The sequence below is a fragment of the Anabrus simplex genome, chromosome 7 (genome assembly GCF_040414725.1).
Source record: "Anabrus simplex isolate iqAnaSimp1 chromosome 7, ASM4041472v1, whole genome shotgun sequence".
Lineage (NCBI taxonomy): Eukaryota > Metazoa > Arthropoda > Insecta > Orthoptera > Tettigoniidae > Anabrus > Anabrus simplex.
The window spans coordinates 115,740,578-115,763,551 of NC_090271.1; the positions used below are offsets into that span (position 1 = coordinate 115,740,578).

Genomic DNA, 22,974 nt, shown 5'->3' on the forward strand with positions numbered 1-22,974 from the left:
AACTAGCCTTTCGGCTGAATACCCAACATACACTTTGATTTTAGGGGCGGCTTCTCACGCGACAGCCTTTTTTTAGTCGACAGGTGTTTTGAATTGATATAACCTCGAAGGATTTACTTCTAACAATCGAACACTCAGTCCCATAAACTAGCTGATCGACAGGCTTCGACCCTACTACATTCACAGTAACGGAATTGTTCTTAAAAGCACGTGGATTTTAAATTGCCCGCCACCACATGCATAGGTACTCTACTAGACCTCGGGTGCTGACTCAGCAAAAAGAAATGCTGACGCTTGTATCCAGAACTGTTTTTGGTCCACTACTAATGTGTAAAAAATATTTTTGAAAAATATTCTAATTTAGTAGATCAGAGAGTTTCTCTTCTGCCTTATTCTGGAAATATTTAGACCATGATATGGCTTGGTAAGAAGACAAACTTATTTTCCCTGAGCTCGAAGTTAAAAGAAAAAATCAGGAGCCTGCACAAAAGCAAATATAGTAATATGATGTAGTTGTCAATAAACACAAACATTTCCCGTCATAAAAATATAACATTTAAGTATATTCTTAAATTTTATCAGGGGCCATAGTGGAGAGTATTTTTCAGTTTAAGAAAATAACTTTAGAGCCGTTATCTCAATAAGTATTGCTGCCCTGGAGAAGTATGGGAAATTCATTTATGAGCGGTTTAGTAACATAACCGAAAGCGAAATTAGATTTTCTGTATACTAGACAGTTTACGAATTATTTGAATAATAAACTAGCTGATCGACTGGATGCCGACTGGCTTCGACCCTACTACATTCACAATAACATGGATTTGGCCTTTCGGTGAATGATTCGAAGCACATCCTTATGTGCGTCAGTGGAAGGGTGTCCACATCCAAATGCGAAGATCATGGACTCAGACCGGCGGAGATAGCCTCAATGTTGATGGGAAGGAAAAGTTCAATTTTTCGCACTCTGTTGTACCAACATATTCAGTGATTATTTGACAAAATTAATTAAAACTCAGCCATACATCGCCCAACAGAGATCTGGCTATAAAAATTGCTATAAATTCACTGAACCGTTAGACACATAGAAAATTAGAACATGAAAAACTGAGGATTATTCAGCAGTTGCCAACACTTTTTAGTTCAGATATAAAATTGTAATTTATATTGTTCACTGTTATGAGAATTTTAACGATTCTGTTATAGAAGTTGTTCAGAAATTGCTATTCTTCTCAAACTGACTTTTGTTGTTCGTTTAACAGTTACCATTATCCTCAGAGTAAAGATCGTTGTTGTAAGTGCTTTGCTACATATATTTCCCATACGATTCAGGCACACAAACTGTTGACATATATAGCCGAATAATTCCTGTCCGATGTCCTCTTGCACATTAGATTTTCTTTGTTTCTCTTATTCACTCGCGGGAGCTGACTTTACATCAGTGATATTTGGCAATTTGTTGCCTTCAGTCGGATGAATTTTGAAATCAATGCTGATGATGCACCCCCGCCCCCTCAGCAAATTTGGGTTTCACTGGTATTTGACCTGACCGACGAGGAAAATAACGCTTTTCAATAATGTAATTTGGGTTATTAGAAAAATAATATTTGTACTTTGATAAAAGTCAAACCTTTCACTTGCGAAAATTCAACCATGGGCAAACTCTTCGTATTCCTTGTCACACTATACGTAGCTGACATCTCGTACACTGCATACGACAGTCCATTTTAAAGGTTAATAAATAATAATGTTATTGCTTTTGCGTCCCACTAACTACTCTGATGGTTATCGGACACGCCGAGGTGTCGAAATATTGCCCAGCAGGAATTATTTTACTTGCCAGTAAATCTATCGACACGATGCTGACGTCTTTGAGCACCTTCAAATACTACCGGACTGAGCCAACATCGAACCTCCGAAGTTGGGGACAGAGAGGCCAGCACCTCAAACGTCTGAGCCACTCGGCCTGGCAACAAGGTTGTTAATTCGAGTGTTTTCTCGCCTGCAAAAGTATTATCAGTATCAGTTGAATTAGGATAAATGGCCGATGCCATCACTACATTTTAGCCTTTTCTTGGTACGTAAGGTAAACATGGTATCTCGCCAAAATATGAAAATCCAGAGCTGTTTCATTCTTTTCCCTTTGCACCAGTTAGGTTATTTGTCAACTGAGGTTTGTTTTTCCTGCTGATACGAGCGACGACAGTATTTTCTTCAGCATTTTTTCTGCGAGGACACACTCGAAAACCAATTATCTGCAGTAATGTTTCTGTCCGTCCCGTAGACAGGTTCTGTATGTCTGAGAACAATGTCTTTTGGTGAATTAGATACATTTGAAGGACCATCACACTCTCTTCGATATTACGCCTCCATAGAAGTAATATACGAGTTTCTTGCATCAAGGTGATGCTTTCCTTGCCAGGCTTACTCCGTAAGTTCTGCTTGGAAATATATTTTACTTGTAAAGGGGACAAGCTGCTCGTTGGTGCGCGCATATTTTTCTATAGTGTTTCATTCTTAACTGTTATCGGTCAACACTGTGAATAGTTCTGTAATGGGAACCAATTTGTCGAGAAACAGAAATCCGTCGTAGAAGCGAGATTGTGCAATATTTTTAAGTCCTTCAAATTTATCTTTGCTGCACGGCGAGAACCATAACGATTACTTATTCCAAGTTCAATGACGCCATGTAACATACATTTCTTTCAGGGTTCCTGAGTACTGAAGACGAGGTAGTACCAGGCAACGCTGGATTGAAGGACCAAGTCCTTGCTCTACGTTGGGTGCAGCAGAACATCGCCGCATTTGGTGGGGACCCAAACCAAGTGACTATTGTAGGAGAGAGTGCTGGTGGTGCCTCAATACACTACCACATGCTGTCTCCCATGTCTAAAGGTGAGCTGTTACCATAGGAGTGTTACTGTATGGTCCAGTGGACCTGGAATTTGAGGCATAAATTTGCTTAGCTTACATTTTCTCTGTACACTAAATTCCTAGTATCTTCTGAATTTAAATTTCATGATGAGGATTTACAAAATACACTGACTGACAGAGCAAATGCAACACCAAGAAGGAGTGGTTCGAAAGGGATGAAAGTTGGTGAAAAACAGAGACGGCACGGACGAATAATTGATGTTTATTTCAAACCGATATGCAGGTTACACAATGCGCACGGCATCGACTCAGTAGGATGTAGGACCACCGCGAGCGGCGATGCACGCAGAAACACGTCGAGGTACAGAGTCAATAAGAGTGCGGATGGTGTCCTGAGGGATGGTTCTCCATTCTCTGTCAACCATTTGCCACATTTGGTCGTCCGTACGAGGCAGGGGCAGAGTTTGCAAACGGCGTCCAATGAGATCCCACACGTGTTCGATTGGTGAGAGATCCGGAGAGTACGCTTGCCACGGAAGCATCTGTACACCTCGTAGAGCCTGTTGGGAGATGCGAGCACTGTGTGGGCGGGCATTATCCTGCTGAAACAGGGCATTGGGCAGCCCCTGAAGGTACGGGAGTGCCACCGGCCGCAGCACATGCTGCACGTAGCGGTGGGCATTTAACGTGCCTTGAATACACACTAGAGGTGACGTGGAATCATACGCAATAGCGCCCCAAACCATGATACCGCGTTGTCTAGCGGTAGGGCGCTCCACAGTTACTGCCGGATTTGACCTTTCTCCACGCCGACGCCACACTCGTCTGCGGTGACTATCACTGACAGAACAGAAGCGTGACTCATCGGAGAACACGACGTTCCGCCATTCCCTCATCCAAGTCGCTCTAGCCCGGCACCATGCCAGGCGTGCACGTCTATGCTGTGGAGTCAATGGTAGTCTTCTGAGCGGACGCCGGGAGTGCAGGCCCCCTTCAACCAATCGACGGGAAATTGTTCTGGTCGATATTGGAACAGCCAGGGTGTCTTGCACATGCTGAAGAATGGCGGTTGACGTGGTGTGCGGGGCTGCCACCGCTTGGCGGCGGATGCGCCGATCCTCGCGTGCTGACGTCACTCGGGTTGCGCCTGGACCCCTCGCACGTGCCACATGTGCCTGCGCCAACCATCTTCCCCACAGGCGCTGCACCGTGGACACATCCCTATGGGTATCGGCTGCGATTTGACGAAGCGACCAACCTGCCCTTCTCAGCCCGATCACCGTACCCCTCGTAAAGTCGTCTGTCTGCTGGAAAAGCCTCCGTTGACGGCGGCCTGGCATTCTTAGCTATACACGTGTCCTGTGGCACACGACAACACGTTCTACAATGACTGTCGGCTGAGAAATCACGGTACGAGGTGGGCCATTTGCCAACGCCGTGTCCCATTTATCGTTCGCTACGTGCGCAGCACAGCGGCGCATTTCACATCATGAGCATACCTCAGTGACGTCAGTCTACCCTGCAATTGGCATAAAGTTCTGACCACTCCTTCTTGGTGTTGCATTTGCTCTGTCAGTCAGTGTATATTAGGTGTAGTTCGATAGACGGATAGACAAAGAATAGATAGATGGTTTACTTTACTTGGCTAAGTTAGGAATACTGGTCCCCGTTTCAAGGGTAACGTAACTTGAAGTCCAAATAGAAGACTAATATAAACGGAATTTAACTCCTGACGTACTGCAACATTTAACCTACGTGAACAGTAAATCTAATACAATTTTGTTTTCCTAGTGGCTTTAAGTCTCACCGACACAGATAAGTTTTATGGTGACGATGGGATAGGAGAGGCCTAGGAGTTGGAAGGAAACAGTCGTGGCCTTAATTAAGAAACAGCCCCATCCTGCCCGGCGGCGTAGGGGCATCGCGTCCGTCTGTTACCGGCGGCCCCGGTTTCGATTCCCGGACGGGTCAGGGGTTTTTAATTGTAAATGATTAATATCCCTGGCCTGGTGACTGGGTATTTGTGTCGTTCTAAATGTTCCTTTTCTCACATTCAACACTTTACACTTCCTAAACCAAACCAAACCCCATGGCACTACAGCCGTTGAAGGGCCTTGGCCTGCAAAGCGACCGCTGCTCAGCCAGAAGGCCTGCAGATTACGAGCTGTCGTGTGGTCAGCACTACGAATCCTTGGCTTTCTAGACAGGGGCCGCCATCTCACCGTCAGATAGCTCCTCAATTCTAATCACGTAGGCTGAATGGACCTTGAACCAGCCCTCAGGTCCAGGTAAAAATCCGTGACCTGGCCGGGAATCGAACCCGGGGCCTCCGGGTAAGAGGCAGACACGCTACCCCTACACTACGGACTTTACACTTCCGCCATTTCCAAATACACGCAGGTTCACAACATGTGGTGCAAGGTAGGGGCAAAAGGTCTAAGGTCGACGACCCGAATGAAGAGCATAAAAAAAAGATACAGTCCCAGCATTTGCCTAGTGTGAAAATGAGACACCACGAAGAACCATCTCCAGGGCTGCCGATAGTGGGATTCGAACCCACTATCTCCCGGATGCAAGCTCACAGCCGCGCGCCCCTAACTGCACGGCCACCTCGCCTGGTTGAAGAGGTTGTCTCTGCCATCCGTAGAAAATTCAGCCTGTACCAGGAAAATACCATTTTAAGGCAAGCAAATCAAGTTAAACACAGTAATGAACATGGAACGTCTTTATGTAAATGGGTGTCTCCGAATGACTGGATAAACTGGAAAAACAGGAACCGAAGAATTTCATAAAACGATCCTTCGCTAAACGATATGCCCAAAGAAGCTGGATGAACAAATGAGGTCAAGAGGAAGTGGGTAGTGAGAGGGAGACTTGTAGTGTCAATAATAAAATGAAGACTGAAGTTGTATGGTTATCTGTTAGAATGAATGAAGTAGGCTGACAAAGCCGATGTTCGAAATACTGTGTGCTAGGTCTGAAGTTTCAGGAAGTCAGAGATTTTTGGCAGGGTTTCTCGGAGGTGGAAATACATTTCCGATCAAAGACGACACAGATAAAGATCATCAACTTTAAACGTATGCACCAAGAACTGAAGCAGACTGAGGAAAAACGATAGACTTCAACAGAAAGAAAACAACTATTCTTGATGCAAAATAGAGTTACTTAACATGACCTTTAATGGACCTAAATTTATTTAATAATAATAATTTAAAAAATAAGATTAATTTGTTGATCTCAGCAATCATTTGCAAATGTTTCGATATAACATCAGGTAGGTTACCTCTGTAGTAGAAGTGAACCTTCTAATCTCAAGATGCATAGAATAATGATATTAACTTCGTCATGGTATAACGAAGAAATACCTTTCTCATTTGTTTTATGTGAATATTCATGTTGTTCTTTTTTCCTAGTAAGTTCTGTGTAGAAGAAAGTGAAAAAAATATTTACGGGACTAACCTAGTGTATTTCGTGTGGATAATTATTTTTACTGCACAAATTAGTGACCCGACATGATCTCGCATGAAAACGAAGAAGTAAATACCGGACACAAACAGGCAGTAGCTTCGTGTGTTAATGTCCCACCTTTCTGGAAGTCAGATCCTAGGACATGGTTCATACAACTTGAAGCTCAGTTTCGTACGAGCAACATAACTCGTCATCAAACTAAATATGACACAGTGGTGAGTTCAATCGGTTCGGAAATCTTAACCCATGTTGCCGATATCCTTGTTATTATTGTTGCTAGAGGCTTAACGAAGCACCGACACAGATAGATTTTTGGCGACGATGGGATAGGAAAGGCCTAGGAATTGGAAGGAAGCGGCCGTGTCTTTAATAAAGGTACAGCCCCAGCATTTGCCTGGTGTGAAATGGAAAACTACGGAAAACAGCTTTCAGTGCTTCCGGCAGTGAGATTCGAACCCGCTATCTCCCGGATGCAAGCTCACAGCCGTGAGCCCGTAATCGCACGGCCAACTCGCCCGCTGATATCTTTGTTAAGCCACCCGATTCAGGAAAATATGTTGCCATTAAAGAACGATTGACATCAGTTTTCGCGGACAGTGAGACACAAAGAACACAGAAACTATTAATGGAACTGGAAGTTGGTGATCGCAAACCTTCCGAACTGCTGTGTGAATGACAGGGTTGGTGAACAGTTTCTTAAGACGCTACCTCGTGACATGCGTACTATACTATCAGTAAGCAGTGACGATCTGGCGAGGCTTGCCACCATGGTAGATCAAATTTTGGACCTGAAACAAACCCCTTCTTTCCAGGGAGCACTTATAAATGTTGTCAAACCCCACCGAGACTACATACAGGAGTTAAAATACCAGGTATCTGAACTTTTCATTCAAGTGTCAGATTTAAGCAGACGACTCCATTCATGCTCCCATCAGCGGTGCAGATCAAATTCGAGAGGGAGATCCAACAGCAGTAATTCTCCTGCAACTCCAAACCCTTGTTATTACCACTCAAATTTCGGTGAACGTGGTTATAAGTGTTTGCAGTCATGCAGAATGAGTGCAGTACTACAAGCCCAGACGGGTAATCCGGAAAACTAACTGCCCGTGTCTCCACGGCAATAGAGAGTCAGGGGACCTTGCTGAGTCGCCAATATGTAAGTGACAAGGTATCAGGAGCCCATTATCTGACAGATACTGAGGCAAATGTTTCAGTTGATCCACCTTCAACCAACGAAAATCACACTGTAAGTAATCTACAACTCTTCGCAGCTAAGAACACTAAAATTAAAACATGTGGTCAGAAGATATAATAATAATAATAATAATAATAATAATAATAATAATAATAATAATAATAATAATAATCATAATAATAATAATGGATTTACGTCCCCCTAACTACTTTCTACGGTTTTTGGAGACGCCGAGGTGCCGGTATTATGTCACGCAAGAGTTATTTTACGTGCCAGTAAATCTACCGACACAAGGCTGACTAATTTGATCACCTTCAAATACGGAGCCATCATCGAACCTGCCAAGTTGGGGTTAGAAGGCCTACACCTCAACCCTTTGAGCTACTCAGCCCGGCATAAGTTATTAAAGCTCGGTCTTGGGTTACGCCGGATCTATCAGTGGCCTTTCATCATAGCTGATGTAAGCAGACTCATCATTTTAATTGACTTACTTTCATATTTAACCTACTGGTCGACAGCCAACCCCAACGTTTAGTCCTTGGCAATACTTCATTAATTACTAATTGCATAACTTACCAAAACAGTGGAGAACAGGTTAGAGGTACAGAGGATGGAAACCTGTACCAGTATATTTAAAATGAATTTTCAGACCTGGCACGTCCTAGAATAGTAAACAGGACAATTAAAAATCACAACGTAGAAAATCACATAGAGCCTGAAGGTCCCCCTGTAATTACTAAGCAGAGGAGACTCACAAGCGAGAATATGAAGCAGCGGGAAAAGCATTTGGATATATGCTCAAACAAGGCTTATGCAGAACTTCCAAGAATAACTGGTCAAGTCCCCTACATCTAACAAAAAAACAAAAAAAAAGAAAAGAAAAAGAAGACTTGTGACTGGAAACCTTGTGGTGATTACAGGGCTCTCAACAGTATTACAGTTCCTGATAGATATCTTGAACCCTTCCTCACTAATTGCAGACATATATTCAGGAGCCGAGACCTTTTCATCTATTGACTTAATCCGTGCTTTCCAAGAAATACATGGCCGCGGAGCCGACATCCCTAAAAAATCCATCACCACTCTATTCGGATTATTTAAATTTCCATTCAAGATATTTGGATTTTAAAATGATGCTTAAAACTTTCAAAGGTTCTTGATCATTGTGTTGATTTGACTTGACTTAGTTTACTTTTGTTTGGATGACGATCTCGTTGTTTCACCTGACAAAGAAACACATCAGTGCCACCTTCGCAGTGCTTTGAGAGACTTGATGACTATGGTATCTGTGTTAACGTCAAGAAATGCAACATTGGTGCGGAAGAAATTCAGTTCTTGGGCTACTTGATAAATCAAGACGGTCTGAAACAGCTTCCATCAAAAGTAGAAGCCAACAAGAACTTTCCCGAGCCTCAATCTGCCACTTTATTCGGGCGTTCCCTTGGCATGCTTAATTTATACAACAGGTTTATTCCCAATTGTGCAAAATTACAGCAGCCACTAACCTCAATATTGACAGGACACAAGGAAAACAGCACCAAAACACTGCAGTGGACTGCGGAAAGAAGAAACGCTTTTACTGCAGTCAAAGAGGTCCTTTGCAGCGAGACGCTACAGGATCATCACCACCACCAAGCTTCCCATCATTGATCACTGATGCTTCGGACACTGTTACTGGGACAGTACTCCAGCATGAAGTAAATGGCGTAAAAAAACATTGACATTTCTTCTACAGAAGCTGAACCAACATACAAATGAAGTACAGTGCCCATGGCTGTGAACAGCAGGCCATCTAGAGCTCAATTAAACACTTCCAATATTTATTAGAAGGGCAGAACTTCAAAAATCTTTACAGATCACAAACCATTTGTCTATGAATTTCAGCAAGACTTAAACAAGGCAACTCCCAGGCGAGCACGGCAATTGTAGTATATTGCAGAGTTCACCACAGACATCAGGCACATGTCAGGAATCGAGAACGTGGTTGCAGATGCACTGTTGGGCATAAACACCATCAGTTCACCTACACCCCTCGACTATGATGTCATGGCAGATAAACAGAAAGATTATTTAGAACTGCTTAGGATGACAAAACTTCACTATACCCAATTCCACTAAACTTATCTACTGTGACATATCAGCTGGTCGCATTCGTCCGTACATACCAACCAGACATCCGCAAGAGAGCATTTTCAACTACCCACAGCTTATCCCACCCTGGAATCCGAACGTAAACGAAGATGATCACTGAAAGGTTCATTTCGTCGAACATAAGGAAATATTGCAAGACTTGGACTCGAGCATGTCTGGAATGCCAGAAATGTAAGATCAAGAAGCACAATCAATCATCTCCACCAGAGTTTCCTGTACCTAACGAACGATTCACACACATCGACGTGCGCATCGTTGGCTTGTTATCACCTTGCAGGGGATTCCGATATCTATTAACGATCGTAGAGAGGATTTCACGCTGGTTGGAAGCAGCACCTCTGGAAGACTAAACAGCACGAGCTGTATCCAGAACCTTAATTTCGTGTTGCTTTTCAAGATTTGGTATACCACTCCGAATCACAACAGACCAAGGTCGGCATTTTGAGAGCGAGCTCTTGAAAACCATTGCGAAGGTTTTGGGTTCTCAGAGCAAAACAACTAGAGCCTACCGCCCTCAGGCTAATGGACTAATAGAATGTCAACATCGGACAATGAAAGCAGCCAATAAGTTCCACCAGCTTAAATCAGATTCTTGGCTGGAGTCGCCGCAGTCAAAGAAGACTTGGGATGTGCACATGCAGACTATAGTACAACCTTCCGACTTCCAGGCGAAGTTCTGTCTGATGCCCCTAACATCACCCACCGAGACTTTGCGAGACATCTTTAGGAGACAATACGCTTACTGAACTCTGTTCCAACATCCAACATCATGCTCACATATGTTTATACATAAAAACGCCGCATCAACACCCCTACAACCAGCATACACAGGTCCTTACAAAGTGAAGAAACGAAGCCACAAGTATTTTAGAGGTCAATGGAAAGGTTAAAGAGATCACCATTGATCTCATGAAACCTGCTCTCATGCTCAAGGAAGATTATTCAACACAGCACTCGCAGACAATTATAGACGAAATACAAAAAACCGATCACCCACTACCAACTTCTGTACAAGTAGCATTTGAATATCCTTTGGAAACTACATCTCGTCTAACAGTTCGTTTTCCCCGCAGATTCGTAGATTTTATCGTTTTATTTAGTGGGGGGTCGCGAGTGTGTAGTGGAACTGAATCTTCTAATCTCAAGATGCATTTGTTTCTATGAATATTCATGTTGTTCTTTTTTCCTTGTAAGTTCTGTGTAGAAAAAGTTAAACAAATAGTTGCAGGAGTAACCTAGTGTATTTCTTGTGGATAATTACTGTTTTACCCTACACCTACTTAACAATTTCGAATTATGATTTACGTTCCATAGATGGCAGAGAAACTAGAACTCCGTTTGATGATGCATTACTGAGCTTTAAATAATTATGTCAGATAAACAACGAATTTGACACCAAAAATCATTTAAATACCATCATACGAAATGGATTACCAAACGGACGGACTTCGTTGCGCCCTTCATAATATATTAGACTAACTCTGGCAGGTATAAACTCACGATATTCGGATCATTAGTGTGGCAATGTATCACACCTACAGAGGGAGAAGCTTCGACTGAACTTACATGCATCTAATATTATTTTCTAGATCTACCTCAGCCTTTCTTGGTACTAAGCAATTCTGGCTCTGATAATAATGCTTTGAAGAGAAATTCGAGGACAAATTAATATGAATTTACGACTATGTTTTCCAGGACTTTTTCACGGTGCGATTGGTCAAAGTGGCTCAACATCCTGTGCCTGGACCATAGCAGATAAACCCAGGAAGAATGCTTTTCTAGTTGGAAAAGCGTTGGGATTTACTGGAGAGTCTAGTCAGGACCTGGTGGACTTTCTGCGCAACGTCAGCTCGGACGAACTGCTCACGACATCCATTGCCACTGTGAACGAAGAGGTATGTTTTCAGCCATCAGTATTATTTCCTCTACAGTATTTCCTACCTATATTCCATTCACACAGCTCGTTGATGCGGAGGTCATTTAATACGGCATGGTAATCTTCCGAACATATGTAAACACAGTAAGTGCAGTATTGACGTTTGAAAGTCTGTATCGCTCTCTAACGAATACCACCGACTGCTAGAGTCTAGGTATATAGATGACTAGTTAATAACGCATGAAACTGTGCTACTAGTGATGCTCTAAGATTGAAATACGAGGACGAGTCAAATAAAACCTTCGTTCTTTAGTAATATGTCGTAACATTCGGACAATAAACGGCTTCCATCACTAACACTAATTATAGATTACGGGTCTACACAGAGAGGCACAAATCATACGTACGCATTGGCAAAGTTTATATGCAATTAAAGTGAAGTCGTCGCAATTGGAATGCTGTAAAGATTTGTTGTGTATGCTACCTAAAGTTGTATTTCACTACATGAAGTGTCGATACTTCCTCCGCACAAAGAAGATACGAAGAGAGATGGCTACTTCTAAGACAGCTAAACCATCTCCAAAAGCGTCCAGCTGTTGAAATCTTCTTTAAACTTGAGTTGAGCGCAACAGTTTAATACGTAGATAGAATCAATGGTGGTACTGAAGTGTATCTGTTAATTGCACTACGAGACACGAGTTTTGACAGTGCCATCTGTGCGGCGATCCACTCGCGAAGAGCGTACACTCCCCTTCTGTAATATATGGTACTGCTAACGGACAGAACCGTAGTGGGTCATTTCGAATGTTTAATTTTGGTATGATGTTTTCATTTGACTCACTCACATAAGTAAAGTTGCACAACGGTCATATGGAAAGTGCATTGGCACGGTGAGCTAAGAGATGCGTTCGGTGATACCATAGCCGTACTATATATGGCTATAGTGATAGTGCTCCGCCGTATCAAACTGGTGAACGATTAGGCTTTCAAACATAGACCAGTAGCAACCGTTGAACTGGGTCGGCGGTTGTAGAGAAGGCGTGACCACGGTAACGGCATAAGTGCATAGAGCATACTGTAGTATGGGTGTTACACTTTGATCCTAATCTTGTCGTGCAAGAGACAGACTGAAGTGTTAGATATGTGGTGTACAGAACGATACTGAATACGGCATGATGATGATCAGGTGCCATCAAGTCGACGTGGACTCCTAGTGACTGCATGCATGGACTACCTCCAGAAATTTGTCTTCAACCATATACTTCAGAATCTTCAGTGACATGTTCCTGTTTGATTCGGTAAAAGTAATAATGGCGCGTGGCGTCCGAAGAGGCTTATTGTAGGTCTTTCGAGTTGAATCGTATAGGCGACCTGCGCGTCTATAAGAATGGGGCCCTACCTGTGATAAGTTCTAATGTTGAAGATGGCACACACCATGCTCCCGAGACATTGAAATTAACCAATGAAAATTAGAATCCCTGGCCCTGCCGAGAATTGAACCCGGGACCCACTGGAACAAAGGCCAGCGTGCTAACCATTTAGCCATGGAGCCGGACGGCTGATTTGATGAAATCTACCCAGCTCAATGCTGGTCGCCTTCTTCTCCCTGAACTCTCCACCTTCGCATGCATAGTAGTATTTTCCAATTAATAAAATCGTCCATAAATGAGTCTTCATTATTAATGCAGTAATATTTTAGTGGATGCCTCAAGAGACTGATCTGGTTTGGTCTTTTGAATGCCCCATCCATTTGTCTTCTTCGCTGTCTAATGGATATGCTACGCAGTATCCTTCTCCAACACCAAAGCTCAAATGCATCAACATGCTTCCTATCTCGCTTCCTTTTTGTACAACTTTCAAACCTATATGTAGCTATGGGAAGGACTAACTCCTTAACCATTCTAACTGTAATATACCAAGACATCTGAGCACTTAAAGATCTTATCCACGCATTTGAATGTTACTCTTCCAAGGGCAAACCGTCGGCAAATGTATGGACTGTTTGAGCTACTTCTACTGAACGTTTTTCCCAACAAAGAGAAACTACACACTTGTTTGATTAATTATTTATCATCATGGTTGATGGTAAAATAATAACTCACTTCAGTCATATTACAAGCAGTTTTCTTGGTATCACAGATGGAGATGAGGCAACACCGCAGAGGGTTGGAGACAGGCCGTGTTTATGGTAAATGTTAACTAGGAGAAAACAAATCTAAATAGGACATGTCTTTAGACACGAAAGTCTTCAACACACATTACTTGAGGGATTTCAAGAAGTGAAAATTGGCGAGAAAACCACATTTTGCGTACTAGAAATAAATAATGTGGACCAAATGCCGCCACAGCTACTGTGTGGAGATGAAGAGAATGCAATAATGAGGAATGTGGCCTGCAAGCACGAACTTCCTGTTCTGCCCAGACAGATCGGCTCTTATCTGCTACACGAAAACATTGACTCACACTTTGCAGTTTTCTGGATTACAACTGACAAAAGAGAAGAGCTGCCAGTAGAAGATAATATAAAGTCGCCTGGGTAGTAGCGGAGTTGCTATGGTAACCATTGCGTCACTGGCTCTGCTGGTGAAAACCCTTTCGCCCCGTGCCTCACCGGGCATATGCATTCTTTAGACCTCCCAACAATACTTGGCGCTGAAGAGACTGGCTGCAGACAGGACTGCATGGAGAGTTGCTACATACCAACTGATATCCGCAGTTGAAGGAGAAGATTACTCTGGATTCTATGCTCATAGAGCTGATATTGAGACAGCTGGGCGTCAAAATTAGGTTGTTGACCTTCACCAGCCAGCAGTATCTCAAGGATATACCATGCATGACAAGGACACCAGAGACAATGGTGGAACTCAATATCGACGGAAAAGTCGACGGACGAAGACGACGCATACCGTCACGATGCACAGTGGTGTCAAAGAGCACACTCAGTAAACTTCGGATTATCCCGTTTCGGATTATCCGGTTTGTGCGTTATACGAGCACCCTCGAGGTTCCTTGTATTATTATATATTTTATTTCCTTTATTTTTGTGATGGTATTTTGAATTGTGAACTGCACACTTGAAACTCGAGCATGCTCTCGACTGCAAGTGTCCTGGCGACACGCTTTGTTGGAGACCTGAACACTAAATAATGCAATATACAGCCGTTATTTGTTGGTGTTCTATGATAGCAGTCTTGGCTACGAAGCGAAGGAAAGTGCTTTTAACTTTAAAACTAGAGATTTAATTAATATAAAAGCTCGAGAAAGGAGAGCCATCGGCAAACTTTAGATGCTATTAAAGTGAAGTCTTCGCAATTGGAATGCTGTAAATATATCGACGAACGTCTGACTCGTTGGCTGAATGGTCAGCGTACTGGACTGCTGTTCAGAGGGTCCCGAGTTCAATTCCCGGCCGGGTTGGAGATTTTAAACTTCATTGTTTACTTCCAACAGCCCGGGGGCTGGGTTTTTGTACTGTCCCCAACATCCCTGCAACTCACACACCACACATAACAATATCCTCCACCACAATAACACGCAGTTGCCTACACATGGCGGATGTCGCCCTCCCTCATCGAAGGGTCTGCCTTAGAAGAGCTGCACTCAGCTAGTAATAGCCACACGAAATTATTACTGGCGAATGATTACGGGATTGGTGTTCAGACAGCTAGAGACGTTAAAAACAACAAACAGAAATTCTTAGAATTCACTAGAAATTGCAGCAGTGAAGCAGGATGTTATGCACTTCAGAATATTCGTACTTGTATACAGAAAAACATTAATGAATCTCTCGAAATCAAAAAGAACATTTTTTCTTTCTTTCTTAATCCGCTTACCCTCCAGGTTTAGCTTTTCCCTTGGACTCATTGAGGGATCCCACCTCTACCGCCTCAAGGGCAGTGTCCTGGAGCGTGAGACATTGGGTCGGGGGATACAACTAGGGAGGATGTCCAATACCTCACCTGCTATACTGAACAGGGGCCTTGGTGGGGGATGGGATGATTGGAAGGGACAGACAAAGAAGAGGGAAGGAAGCGCCCGTGGCCTTAAGCTAGGTACCATCCCGGCATTTGCCTGGAGATGTGGGAAACAACGGAAAACCACTTCCAGGATGGGTGAGGTGGGAATCGAACCCACCTCTACCGAGCTCGATAGCTGCAGTCGCTTAAGTGCGGCCAGTATCCAGTATTCGGGAGATAGTAGGTTCGAAACCCATTGTCGGCAGCCCTGAAAATGGTTTTCCGTGGTTTCCCATTTTCACACCAGGAAAATGCTGGGGCTGTACCTTAATTAAGGCCACGGCCGCTTCCTTCCCACTGCTAGCCCTTCCTCCTTGTCTCATCGTCGCCATAAGACCTATCTGTGTCGGTGCGACGTAAAGCAACGAGCAAAAAAAAAAAAAAAAAAAAAAAAGAACCCACCTCTGCTGAGGCTGAGTGGACCCCGCTCCAGCTCTCGTACCAGTTTTCAAATTTCGTGGTAGAGCCGGGAATCGAACCCGAGCCTCCGGGGTGGCAGCTAATCACACTAACCACTGCACCACAGAGGCAGACCGAAAGAACATTACAGATTATTTTTCGCTGTACGAGAAAAACAGGTGATTTATATATACTTTTGTACGTCAAGTATTCTAACAAGTAATTTTTATACTTTTACTTTATTGATAACAATGGTTATTGAATGTGTTAACTGTTCAACATTCTTGAATTATCAAACAGTATTGTATGTTCTGTATCATTAACTTCCGTTCTGCGTTAAACTGTACGAAATCGTATTATCCGATGATTAGCCCGGATAATCGAGTTTGCTGTATTTGCAAATATTAAAAAGTTACAAATGTGAACACCGCAAGAGGAGGATGAGTTTAACTGCTGTGTGGGAGTCGTTATGTACACCAGAATTACATCTACGGGTTGAACAACATGATATTTTTACCATCAAGTAACAGGATTTTCATGTGATCGCGTATGGGCTACGTGAATTCATCAGCGTTTTCATGCGACGTTAATGCAGTGCCTCGAAAACTTGCACGTCCCTCCCGTGTCCATGATGGGTCCCGTAAAAGAAATCCTCACCAGTCTCTCATGGTTCTTGAATGTATAGTTGTTTTACGTGAGTTAGGGAAGAGAACCGATTCGCCGAGTAATATTTTATCTCCCATTAGACATGAATGACGTCTCCATCTGACGTATCCATGGATCATATGACTACCCGAAAATCCATCGCTTTAACCCTATGGTACGCCACTCAAACTTATTCGTCTACAAATGTCATTCCACGCCATCTCTCCACTGACAGCTTGGAACACACCACTCAGTCGAGCAGCTAGTCACCTTTCTCCTAAGTCTTCCCAGCCCAATCTTTCAACATTTTTGTAACGCTACTCTTTTGTCGGGAATCACCCAGCTTAAATCGAGCTGCTCTTCTTTAGAGTTTTTCCAGTTCATGAATCAAGTAATCCTGGTGAGGGTCCCGTACACTGGAACCATACTCTAGTTGGCGTCTTACCAGAGAGTTACATGTCCTCTCCTTTACATCCTTACTACAACGCCTAAACACACTCATAAGCATGTGCAGAGATCTGTACCCTTTATTTACAATCCCATTTATGTGATTCGGCCATTTGCGGTCATGATCATACTTATATGATTAAAAAACATTGGAAAAGCATCTCGAAATCCATAATTAATGGACAGATAAATAATTCAAATAATGTAAGAACCACGGCAGCTGAAAGGGAACACGTTATCAGCACATTACCAATAGACAAACAGGATGAATTAAGATGAAAAGTAAATACAAAATCAACAACTGACGCAATAAAAATAGTCTCAGAATTCCAATATTTCCAGTAAACAAACAATAGATCTCAAACGGAAGATACCAAAGAACATAGTCACCACAGTCGATCGAGGTAGCACCACAGTCCTGATAAACAAAGATGATTGCGTCAGTAAAACAGGACATTACAGTATTCTTCAGACAACTTCTTAATAACGAAAAAGGACCTACCAATAAAATCCAAAAATACCTTGAACAGTAACTGAAGAATTCTTCCTCCCTTTTTAACAAACCTTATAATAATAATGCTACTTGTTTTACGTCCCACTAACTACTCTTTTACGGTTTTCGGAGACGCCGAGGTGCCGGAATTTAGTCCCGCAGGAGTTCTTTTACGTACCAGTAAATCTACCGACACGAGGCTGACGTATTTGAGCACCTTCAAATACCACCGGACTGAGCCAGGATCGAACCTGCCAAGTTGGGGTCAGAAGTCCAGCGCCTTAACCGTCTGAGCCACTCAGCCCGGCTTTACAAACCTTAAACATCCAAATTAATAAATGCACTGCCGGAAAATATCGTATACCTGGAAAGACCGCGTCGATTTTGATCCGATGACTGCAGATGCCAGCTGGAGGTACAGTAGTAGATGAACTGATAATGGTTTTAACGTCGTCCGCCAACAGATAGCGTAGTGGCATAGTTGCCAGAGCACCATCTGGGTGTACCCTTTAATAGGGAATGTTTACAGCCATGAGGCTCAGTGTGATGTAAACGATGTAAACGTGTGAGACAAACAGGCACCATGCCACGGAGTTGCACTCGGGCTTCCTCAGCCTACTGAGCCAGTCTGACCGGGGTCAAATTGTGGCCTTCCGAGTGGCGGGATGGGCCTTTGGGAGAATTGCCACAGAAGTTGGACGTGCTGCGTCAGTTGTGTAACGATGCTGGTTGCAATGGTCACGTGAACACTCTCACTAACGTATACGAGGTTCTGGACATCCACACAGCACAGATGTCCGCCAAGATGGTCGTATTGTAAGGGCAACAGTGGCAGATCGTACAGTTACCCCAGCACAGATAAGAGGGTTTGTAAGCCCAGAAGTGTCAACACGAACAATGGCCAACCGGTTACCAGCATTGGGACTACGGGCACGCACATCTTTAGCCCGTCTTCCACTCACGCCATATCATCGACATGCATGGCTTGAGTGGGTGCCGACAGAGGATTCTTTGGGAAATGGAATGGTGGGCCGTGGTCTTCAGCGATGAAAGCAGATTCTGCTTGCACACAAGTGATGGTCGTTCGCGCGTACGAAGTGCACCTGGCGAGCGCTGTCTCGTAGAGTGCATTCGTCCAAGACACACAAACCCCACCCCAGGCCTTATGGTCTGGGGTGCGATAAGCTAGAACTTTCAATCACCTTTGGTGTTTGTGGAGGGAGCGCTGACCTACACTCGGTAGGTGAGGAACGTTGTAGGTCCTGTTCTGTTGCCATTCTTTCAACAGGAAGGGGATGTGTTGTTGCAACAGGATAATGCTCGTCTCCACACAGCGCGTGAAACTCAACGTACTCTGCAAGACGTGCAGCAACTACCCTGGCCATCACGATTTCTGGACTTGTCTCCCATGGAGCACGTGTGAGATATGATGGGACGACAACCGACACGCGCGACTCATCAACCCGCAACTCTTGCAGAACTGCGTACACCGGTCGAACAGGCATGGAAAATGTATCCCAAGATAGTATTAGCCGTCTGTATTATCGAATGGATGCCAGAATCAGTGCCTACATTGCCACCACGTACTAATATGAGTGTTTCAGCATGAAGTGATACCAGGTACCTCAGTACCGCTTGAGCTATTGATCTATAAATGCAACGATTTCATGTTCTCCATATGCACTGTTTCAACAAAAAATCTGGAGGGAATTGAAAAATATACAATAATAAATAGTAGGAAGGATCCACCTTTCAATACTCCGTTGTTAAGTTGAACCAAATAGAAGTTACAACCTGTTCATTTGGGACCGGTTTCAACACATTTGAAGTGTCATCATCAGCCAACAAGTAAAGCAGTGCAAAAATTAAGTAATAAAGGTCTAAAAGCAACTAACACAATGATGACAAGAAAAAAAAATTAACACTATTTCGTGCAAAAAATTAACACTATTTCGTGAAAAAAATTAACACTATTTTCTGCAAAAAATTAACACTATTTCGTGCAAAATGAACAGGTTGTAACTTTCTATTTGGTTCAACTTAACAACGGAGTATTGGAAGGTGGATCCTTCCTTCTATTTAATATTGTATATTTCTCTATTCAATACGGAACATTTATGAAATTCTTAACTTTAAAACGAATTGGAAAACTCTAAGAGGGTGTACTAATTTTCTTTTTCCGCAGTTTATGAATTCTAGGCTCCCTTCAGCAAAGCCCTTGCCCTAAATACACAAAAATAACATCCCTGTTAAACTAATCATAAATTTTAGAGCTAGCCTCACCTACAGAACTTCTCAATCCATTAAATTTTTCTTAATGAAACATTATATTTTATGTAATAAATATCATTTTTGGTCCGTATTGATGATATTTGATTGAAATAACTTAATGTTATTATTTCAACATTATATTTTTTCAAGAGGACTTCAATTAAAATATCAATGGAATTTTGTAGCATTGTTAAAAACTGGAATCACAGTCCTAGCATACTTGACATTATTTGATATTTCCAACATGTATTCTAGCATCCCCACAAACGATACTGTCACACTGGTCATCAACAATCTAAGGAAACATTGTCATCTAAGCAGATTAGAAGAATATTCTAACGTTTACAACGTTGTTATAAACAATCATTATTTCACGCATAACAACGTCGTTTATCAACAGAAAGGTCTCCCAGTCGGCTAAACAGATTCAGGTATTCTAGCTATCTACATAGACCATTTGTAAAAACGAATAATAATCGCTGACAAAAATGGGATATTTTGGGTAAGATTTGTTGGCTTATTCGCCGTTATCGATCAAAGAGTCATTACTGGAGCATCTTAATCCTCTAAACCCCCACGTAAAATTCACTATACAAACAGAAGCTACGTTGACAAAATCATCAACAAAGTAAGAAACAAACCGAGCACACCATAAAAAAGGCGGCAAGAAAGTGTTTTCGTCACTTTTGCTTTCGACGACGACGAAAAAAACAACAACAAACATATATCAGATCTCAAATGTATTCAAGAAGCACAACTTTAACATTACATTCAGGAGTAATAATAATAATAATTATTATTCGAAGATTCATTATAACACACACTAGCAAATGTACCCGTGCTTCGCTACGGTATTCTACAGTGTATACGGATATCGACATAAAGACTATGTGTGCAGTAAATGAGATTGTTTTAAAATTGCATGCCTCTTAGCCTTATCCTAGAAATAGCATGGGGAGGTCCCCATACGTTGTTTCCAATGTAAAGTGAGGATTGCGGAGTTGTGATGATAACGCAGGCTCACTTGCCTACTGCCATTCACAATCGAGTTGACAAGTTTACATTATAATTGCAGGCCCCATTGGCTACTGCGCGGTCACAATCGATTTGGAGAGTTTTAGTTACAATGGCAGACCCATTTCTACTTTCAGACATATTACAGTTGATGAGCTATTATTATAACAGCAGGCAACTTCCCTACCACCAGTCAAAATTGAGTTGTGCAGTTATCATTATAATGACAGGCCCTTTTGACTGCTGCCAGCCAGCTTACTGCCAGTCACACAGAATTAGTGAGTTTCCATGAAAATAGCAGGCCACTATGCCTAATGCTAGTCAAATTTTAGATTGGAACATTTGTTTATAATGGCGGCCACCCTGGCCTGGAGCCAAACACAATAGGGTAGGGGACTTTCGAACAAAAACTGTATGAATTCTTGCCTTCTGCAAGACAAATCGAGAAGTGAATTATTCATTAAAATAGTAGGCCCTCCTTACTAATGTCAATTACACAGGAGTTGGAGAAGGACCCCATTCCTACTGCCAGCAGTCAAAGTCGGTGTACTGATTACAATAGCAGACACACCCTTTCTCGATCGCTACAAATCGACATCAATGAATATTTATAGATGGACATACGAAAGTATATGCATGTTTACAATATCGCAGACCTTCATTTACAAACGGTACTTCATATTAACAAAGGATTGTACCGTAAGGCGCAGTATTTAGCTATCTAAATGGTTGGTCCTATGATATTTTCTCGCATCTCATCTATTCATGGGTCAGATTGTGTCAGAAACGTTGATAGGTTGAAATTTGTGTAAGATAATCTTACATTGCATTACTTTTCGGATAATTATGTGACATAGCATTTGGCTCACATATGGGTACTGGGTAGGCCAATGTTCGTGTAGAGTTTGATCATACTATCCTTCCTGTAAGTGATTGAAAGTATGAATTATATAGGTAAAGAGTCCAAATTTACTTAAAATCGAGAAATAGAGATGAATCTAACGTATAAGCGATACAGATACGACAAAAAGTCATAAGCCCAAGGTTGAAGATCACTCCTAATTTAACGAATATTGTGCCATCCGTAATGTGATAGGACTTCCCGTTTATCCCACGAAATACCTCGAAACGAAGGTCTGCACCATAATTAAAATTGCTTCCATATTTCGATATTCCTCGGGGATAAAAAATGAAAAATTAAAGATCTGTAAAGTTTTCCGTTCGTTACAGGCTGAAACGTATAATTTTGCCAAATTTCAATTTTCTTGCTTGTCTGGCAGATTATGCTGCAATCTGGATTTTGGGTGAGGGGGTAAAAATTATGACTTTCAGGAAATTAAACCGGAAAATATGCAGACGATCATTATTACCCCGCAAACGGGTATCTGTACGAAAATTTCACCAAAATACTCAATGTACAGGCACACACAGTCGTTACGATTTTATTTATATAGATAGATAAGGAATCTGCTCCATGTACAACACATTTCGGCTACGTCCGCTGGACTTAACCAGCAAAACCAACCGTTCATGATATCTCACTTATTAATCCTCCTGTCGAAAAATTCACATGAGAACAAAAGTTTTAGAAATGGATTTCCATTAAGGATTGTAGATTTCGATTAATTTCGGATGTGCATATTTTGATGACATGCAAAATCATGGTTCCGGTTTGGGATAAACCCCCAGTAAATTTAGGTATTCAGAAATAATATTGGCCGTAAAACCTACATAAGGACAGGTGGATTCTAAGGAATAACTTACCAAGGGAGATGTTCAATAAATTTCCAATTTCTTTGCAATCGTTCAAGAAAAGGCTAGGAAAACAACATTAGGGAATCTGCCACCTGGGCGACTGTCCTAAATGCAGATCAGTAGTGACTGAATTCAATTGAATCAAGTTTGGTAGAAATATATTCAGTAATTTTCAAGTTATAAAAACTCATACAATCAAACCGACAGACACCAAAGTTAAGAAATATGCAGATGGTCATTATTACAACTGAAACGGATAACTGTACGGAAATTCCGCCAAAATAGCCAATGCATAGACAGACGGTCGTTGCGATTATATTTATATACATGACAGATAAGTATGGGCACGTTTGAAAGTGCAAACCTTCATTTC

General features: G+C 42.3%; 1 protein-coding gene across 1 annotated transcript in view; it reads left to right on the forward strand.

Moving 5' to 3' along the window:
- LOC136877729 (esterase FE4) overlaps positions 1-22,974 on the forward strand; it is an 89,284-nt gene that overhangs the window by 28,693 nt on the left and 37,617 nt on the right. Inside the window, exons 4-5 of the mRNA XM_067151939.2 lie at positions 2,707-2,892; positions 11,381-11,580. Coding sequence (XP_067008040.2) covers positions 2,707-2,892; positions 11,381-11,580 — 386 coding nt within the window. The remainder of the gene's footprint in view (positions 1-2,706; positions 2,893-11,380; positions 11,581-22,974) is intronic.